Genomic DNA, 7,566 nt, shown 5'->3' on the forward strand with positions numbered 1-7,566 from the left:
TCTGGCTTCAAAGCGGGACATTCCACAGAAACTGCCCCTGTGGCCATCACTGAGAAGCTTCATGTTTCTAGATCTGCCAAATGTCATCAGTCCTAATCCTCCTCGACCTTTCAGCAGCGTTTGACACAGTGACCCATAAGACTCTCTTGTCCATCCTCAATGAGTCTTTGAGTTCGTGGCACAGCACAGCAGTGGGTTGCTTCCTACCTGGAGGGTCAGTCATATCACGTGACGTGGAGGGGATCCATATCTTCTCCATGCAGACTTCTGTTCTCCCTCTATACTCGACCTCTTGTTGAGGTCATATCGTCACATGGGTTTTCATACCACTGCTATGCAGATGACACTCAACTCATCCTCTCCTTCCCTCCCTCAGACTCTCATGTTTCTGCTCAGATCTCAGCATGTCTGGCAGACATCTCATCATGGATGACAACTCATCAGCTGAAACTTAATCCCAGCAAAACTGAACTGTTGTTCATCCCAGGTGATTCATCCGCAGGTCAGGAGCTTGTGATCTCCCTGGACAACTCTCAGATCTCACCTTCATTCACTGCACGCAACCTTGGGGTAACCATGGACAATCCACTGTCCTTTTCCTCTCACACTGCTAATCTGACACGCTCATGTCAATTTCTCCTTTATAACATCAGAAGGATTCGTCCATTTCTCTCCACACAGGCCACACAGGTGCTTGTTCAGTCACTTGTCATTTCGAGACTGGACTACTGCGACTCGCTCCTGGCAGCTCTGCCTCTGAGCGCCATTTAACCTCTGCAACTGATCCAGAATGCAGCTGCACGACTTGTTTTCAACCTTCCTAAGCTCTCCTACACCACCCCATTGCTGCGCTCCCTCCACTGGCTTCCTGTAGCTGCTTCATCAGATTTAAACACTTCCCTACAAAGCCAAAATGGACCCACACCCACTTATCTCAAAGCACTTATCACACTCCGCACTGCACCACGTTCCTTCCGATCCTCTAGCACTGCTTGACTGATCCCACCCTCTCTCAGGGTACGAGGAAGACCTGCGTCAAGACTCTTCTCTGTTCTGGCACCTACAGTAGGTGGTGGAATGAACTTCCCCTAGATGTCCGAACAGCTGAGTCACTGACAGTCTTCAAACGACGTCTAAAGACTTACCTCTTCCTGAAGTACTTAAATCAGCACTTTAAAAAAATTGTGTTGTCTGTGTGCCTTTCTTACTATATCACCTCTGCAACAGGGTTCTTTAGACTGATAGTACTCTCAGTCCTTGACCTAGTGAACCAGTATCAGGAAATATTTATTGATAGAGACTTCAAAACACTTCTGTAAGTCACTCTGGATAAGGGGTCTGTCAAATGCCATAAATGTAAATGTAAATGAGACAGAGAGTGAGACAGAGAGTGAGACAGAGAGTGAGACAGAGAGTGAGACAGAGGGCTTGGGGCTGTGAAATCTCTGTAATTGGAATTCTCTGCATGCTGCTGTGACCAACATGGGAGTCATTTGTTACCTCTGTGTGTATATATGCATGTGTTTTTGTTATAGTGTGTGTGTGTGTGTGTGTGTGTGTGTGTGTGTGTGTGTGTGCGCGCGTGTGTATGTGCATGCTGTAATTCGATTGGGCTATAGCAGGACTCATTTATAATGGAAGCAGGAAATTGGGCATTTTTTGTGGTGTGTTAGGGCGTGTCAGAGTGTTAGAATGAGTGAAGGGAAGAATGTCACAAATACACACACACACACACACACACACACACACACACACACGCACACTGTAGCGAGTGTAATCAGTGTGTGGAGAGAAACACATGCAGCCCGACAGCTCAATCAAACCAATTCACATTTGCTTATTTATACACACACACTGAGTGACGGCCTCAAGTCCTGATTCACTGATTACACTCTCTCTCTCTCTCTCTCTCTCTCTCTCTCTCTCTCTCTCACACACACACCTGTGCAATTTCTCCTCACACTTGACTTTCCTTTTCTTCCCCTCTTTTCAGCCTGAAGTGTTTATCATTTCAGACTCCATTATCATGTAGTTTTGTAGAGAATTTCATCTGAAGACAAATGACGTATAGTGTAACTGTCTTTTCATCTTTTAAGATCTCTCTGTATAAACTTACCAAGCTGTTATAACACATTTTTGGGGGCTTCCGAGCAGCGCAACAGAAAAGCATACACCCTAATGTCCTGAGAATGTGAGTTCAAATCCCAACGATGCCACAGCAATCCGTGGCCAGGAGTCCGAAAGAGACTCAGTTTCAGGGAGGGAGGGGCATACACTCTCTCGTCTGTCAACCGCAGCGACATTAACCAATCATGGGCATCTGTGAGCTCATGCATGCAAAAGTGGGTAGATAGCGCTTTCCTTTGAGTGTGTTACGCTACCTCCCTGATGCATGAGCAGCAGTTCGAAAAGATGCGGTCGGCTGGCGTCACGTTACACGGAGGAAGATTGTTAGCCTTCACCCTCCCTGACTGGTAATTCTTGCGTGATAGGGGCGAGCTTAACTGGAAGGTGGGAATTGGCCAAGACTAAATTAGGGAGAATCAGGGGGGAAAACAAGCTTCATATTAAGTAAAATCAAGTTTTATCAAGTAGAAAATGATGCAAATGATCAGATGATCTGTTTACTGTGACTGTGTTGGGATGTCAGATGTACAGCTCCTTTGTGACGATGTCCTTTGTTAAAAGCGCTATATACAAATAAAAATGAAATGAATTGGAGTTCCTGATTTGAAATTCCGGATGACCATTGCACTTTTCCAGGTCGGAGGTCGGGTTTTTCCAAGTACAATGGATTGCAGCATGTCTTTGTCGAGAACATGCATGTCTTTAATCCACCGTACACGGATTTTGGAGAAACCTGATCTCTAACACAGAAAACCGCAATGCAGCAGTCATTCAACTCGGAATTCCAATTCGGGAGCTCAGGCAACATCCACCTTACCCGAGTTCTCTGACATAAACATACCTGACATCAAAACAATATGGCGGTGGCGCATGGTAACGTAATTCCGCTGATTTCAGCCCGATTTTATTAACGTGATTAGACCGTTGGGACCATTGGGACTTTTTATAAACAAAGATGAACAAAAGTAGTTGACCAACCTCATGTCATTTCTAATAACTGATCACACAAAAATCATTAATGTAATTCTTCTTTGTATGTTTAGCATATTCAGAGACTAGCCGTACAAATATGACCTTGCTTTGGGCATCTGTGTTTAGATCAGAACTCGGGAAAATTAACTCGGAAATTTCCAAGTTCCAAGTACAATGTTACTGCAGCAGTAATCCTGTGTGAGTTCTGGTTAAATCTCTTAAAGAGTATATATATATATATGTATGTTACCACTTAGGCCTAATAGTGTGTAATAGTGTGTACAACTGAACAGTTTCTGTTAGCTCTTCTTTTTCCGAAAATATCCTATTCTACTTTCATAGCCGATTATTGGGGTTAATCAAAGAATTGATCATGTGTTTAAAAAAAAAAAAGAATAACTTTAGATTACGGCTTTTTAAGGACTCACACGCGTGCTGGCGCGACCCGACAGAGTGTGAGTTTGACATCCGTGATTTAAACAGTTTCAGATTAAGGAGTGAAACTTTCTCGTTGTAACACACTGATGGAATGTAGGAGAATTTAAATTTACACCCGGAGCTGATGATGTCCTAATGGATGTTACGATCAGCAGCTTCGCTTCAAGTCACACTCAGTGGAACCGGAGAGACGCCTCGTTCCTCTTTCTATAAAAATCTTATTCATTTTATACAAACTTGAATCTTTCTTTTATGCCTCCATCAGTCATGCGAAAGTTCACGTCTTGGTTTTTCTCAGAGTTGGCTGTAATGTGTTCTTTTTTGAAAAGCAGCCCGAGATTTTAATGGAAATGAAAGACGTGATATGAATATGAATATGAATATGAATGTGATTATTATTCTGATTAGTGGTGTGTGTTTTTTAAAAACATCTTTAATTTGGTGCTCATTAAGGCCTCATTTACACTTTCCATTAACACATATTTGGATGTAAATATCTGGGTAATGACTGATCCGGTGTTCATCACATTCTGCGTCGTGGTTTGATCTCGTTTTTCCAGTGCAATATGCTAATTAGTTAATTAACAAAGTACACAGTCAGGGGGAAAAAGGCACCTATGTGTCAGCAGGGTACGACTCTCAGTGCTACGCCTGATCTACATGGGAAGATAAGTGTAGTACCTGTATAACCTTTACCTGACCGCTGTTGTACCTTTAATGTTCCAGTTGTATGTCGGGGAAATTTGTGGTTTATTTTTGGCCAGTGTGGAGTGAGGGAATTCAGCCGGAGGTGATTTCACAACCTGTCCTCGTTCCTCCTCCTCTCTGTTTGTCAGGAGACATATAAATCATTTTAAAGTTGTCTTTGCAGCGGTTATGAAGCTGTAAATACTACAGTGTGTCTGTTTCCTCTGGGAGCTCTTTGCTGTTGGAAAAAATTCATGATGATGATGATGATGTATATATATCTGCTATATAAACTATTCAGTTTCAGAAATCTGAGTCGACCCCAGTTCCTGTTGATGGGAATCAGTCTGATCACTGAGTCCAAGTTTTCCTGATTCTTTCATTCATTCATTCACTCAAAGACTAAGGGCGTTTTCACACCTGGTGTGTTTGGAGCGTTTGTTTCGGAACCTGGTGCGTTCTCTCCCGTGGTTCGGTTCGTTTAGACATGAACGCTGCAATCGCGCTCGGATCCGCACCAAAACATTCGGTCTGAGAACCCCAGAAGGAGGTGATCTCTGGATCTGAACTCTGGAGCGGTTCGCTTGTGGTGAGAAAGCAATCGGACCCAGCGGACCAACGAACCATCCTGTACAGCAATGCATGATGGGAACTGCATTACGTAGATAGTGTGTTTGTTTTGTTAATGGCTCGCACCATGAATTGCGGTTTAACTTGGACCAAAGACGAGGGAAAAGGCCTCACTGACATTTGGTCTGATGAACATATTTCTGAACAACTTTCAAAAACGCACAAAACACAGAGGCGTCTCAAGGAGATGAGCTTTAATCGCTCCGTGAAACATCGATTCCCGAACAAACTGATGAATTATAACTACAGGCCACAATAAGCTCGCGGAGCTGCTGTCTGTCCGTCGTGATGGATGATCGCTATGAGCGGAACCCTGGAACATAAACAGACGCACTCTGACCAATCAGAGGACAGTTTACTCGCATGTGATTTGCATAAATGTATTTTAATAAGCTTTGAAATGTTGCCTTCTGAAAGCGAACCGATTTTAACAATCGCAACAATTTTAACGTTACCGTCAGAGGTTTTGGTCACAGAAGAAGCACAAATACAATCTGTCGTGAAGTTTAATTTTAAGTTCTTTACCTTTAACTCGAAGCTGTTTATTTATTGTAGTCACATCACACAGTTACTGCTCAGTGGAAATGCTGTTCATGTAGATTCTATTTGTGTTGTGTGTGTGTGTGTGTGTTTAAATTGCTTTGAGCCATGATAATTTCCCAATCGATAGTGTAATCAGTGAGAATGTAATACACTCTAATGCAGTTGATCAGAGACACAGTGTGTGTGTGTGTTTGTGTGTGTGTGTGTGTGTGTGTGTGTGTGTGTGTGTGTGCATCATTCCCTGTTATTGACCCACGGGTCTCCTGATCACTGAGATCTTCCTTGCTGTTGCCATGGAGATTGAGACGGTGTGTAAGGGAAGTAGTGTTTCTTTGTGTGTGTGTGTGTGTGTGTGTGTGTGTGTGAGTAATGGAGGTAATAAGAGAAAGCCATGGGGAAGTTGAGAGAAATGGTTGTGTTTATGAGCATGGAAGAGTGCACATGCTGGATGATGCATGTGTGTTTGGCTGTTCAGAAGAGTGTGTGTGTGTGTTGCAGGCTGGTGTGTGAGATGGATTCGGCACCGCCGGGCAGTTCTCCTGGTCCGGTGCAGCTGTGTGTGGGAGAATGCAGGCCAGAACTAAGTACACACTCCTCTCAGCTCTACACATTTGTGGTACGTCACTTTCTCTCTCTCTCTCTCTCTCTCTCTCTGTTACACACACACACTTTGTATTCTTTATTGTCTATATAACCAATTCCTTACACACAGTGTACGAGTGTTTATACTCACACAACAGTGTACAGTGATGTTTACACTCTCCGTGTGTGTGATATTTTGTGACGCAGAGCCCGGGTGTGTCGGCGCTGACCCCGAACCGAGGGCCCGTTTCCGGAGGAACCAGGGTGACCATCCTGGGTCAGGACCTGAGCGCGGGCAGCAGCGTGAACATTCGCTTCGGAAACAACACCTGTGAGTTTTTCAGGTGAGTGTGAACAGGTGTAGCGCAGTGAATACCTGAAGCTGTGAGGATTCGCTTCATCATCGTCACCACGTTCCTGAAACTCCGTGGCCTCCTCGTGGTTTTATTGTGACATAAAACCAGAAATGTAGCCAGTGCTGAGATCGGAAAGAGAGAACGAAAAGAAAGAGTGTGTTAAAGAGAGAGAAAGAGAGAGAGAGAGAGAGAGAGAAAGAGAGAGAGAGAAGGCCGTCCAGAGATGACCAAAAAATGTGTCTCAAAACTTCATTAAAGATAATTAAACAACACAGAAGTAATGAACTGCTCTTTGATTAAACTTGACGTCTTTTTTTTTTTTTTTTTTTTACAGACAAACTGCAAGTCGGAGTGATTTTTGTCCTGATATGAAAATAAAAACTGCACACTTGATGCACACACTGTAACCATAACAACACTCTGACCAGTTCTAGCTAGTATCAGCTAAATAACTAGTCTTGTTAGTGAGCAATGTAACTAAAAAGGGTCGTGTTTCCCAGAAGGAAGTCTTGCAGGCAGGTACGGACGCAGGTGCAGGTGTACAGAGCTTTACTGACTGTAGCAGTCAAGACAAATCCGATTGTGATTGCTGTGGTGGCTTTGGGGCTGCGGGTGCCGTGAGCAGTTCTGCACTCGGGTCCCCATCAGTGGACGGTGGATAAGTTCAACAAACTTCATAGCTTGACTTCATGTGAAACACTATTTGTCCATGTAGTACACAGTTATAGAAGAGAAGTGATTTATAGTCGCACTCTCAGGTGTCACCCAGATGAGGATGGTTCCCTCTGGAGGTTCCTCTCACGATTTCTTCCTCATGTCGTCTCAGGGAGTTTTTCCTCACCACCGTTGCCTCTGGCTCGCTCATTAGGGTTAAATAAACACATTTACAATTTATTTTGGTTTAATTTAATTTGAATGTATTTGTTTCTGTAAAGCTGCTTTGTGATAATGTTCATTGTTAAAAGCACTATACAAATAAAATTGAATTGAATTGAAATACGTAATCCAGAATCACAGTCACGCTGCAGGTGAGGGTCAGGTGATCAACAATCAGCATGGACCAGGGGAAGCAAGAGCAAGTCGACAAAACCAGAAATGAGATAAAAAAAAAAAAAAAACAGAAAGACAATCAACAATCAAAGGCTTGGTATGGGCTGGTGTAATAAAACAGAGTGTATAGCTCGTAAAGTGAAGGTGTAGTGAGTTTATACGGGTGTGCAGGTGACTGATT

At 43.5% G+C, this 7,566-nt stretch overlaps 1 protein-coding gene across 2 annotated transcripts in view; it reads left to right on the forward strand.

Moving 5' to 3' along the window:
• Positions 1 to 7,566, forward strand: part of LOC113539455 (plexin-A2) — a 75,562-nt gene that overhangs the window by 44,366 nt on the left and 23,630 nt on the right. For both annotated transcript variants that reach the window (XM_034314222.2, XM_034314223.2), the window contains exons 14-15: positions 5,896 to 6,013; positions 6,187 to 6,323. In XM_034314222.2, coding sequence (XP_034170113.2) covers positions 5,896 to 6,013; positions 6,187 to 6,323 — 255 coding nt within the window. The remainder of the gene's footprint in view (positions 1 to 5,895; positions 6,014 to 6,186; positions 6,324 to 7,566) is intronic.

Source organism: Pangasianodon hypophthalmus, chromosome 20 (genome assembly GCF_027358585.1).
Source record: "Pangasianodon hypophthalmus isolate fPanHyp1 chromosome 20, fPanHyp1.pri, whole genome shotgun sequence".
Taxonomy (NCBI): domain Eukaryota; kingdom Metazoa; phylum Chordata; class Actinopteri; order Siluriformes; family Pangasiidae; genus Pangasianodon; species Pangasianodon hypophthalmus.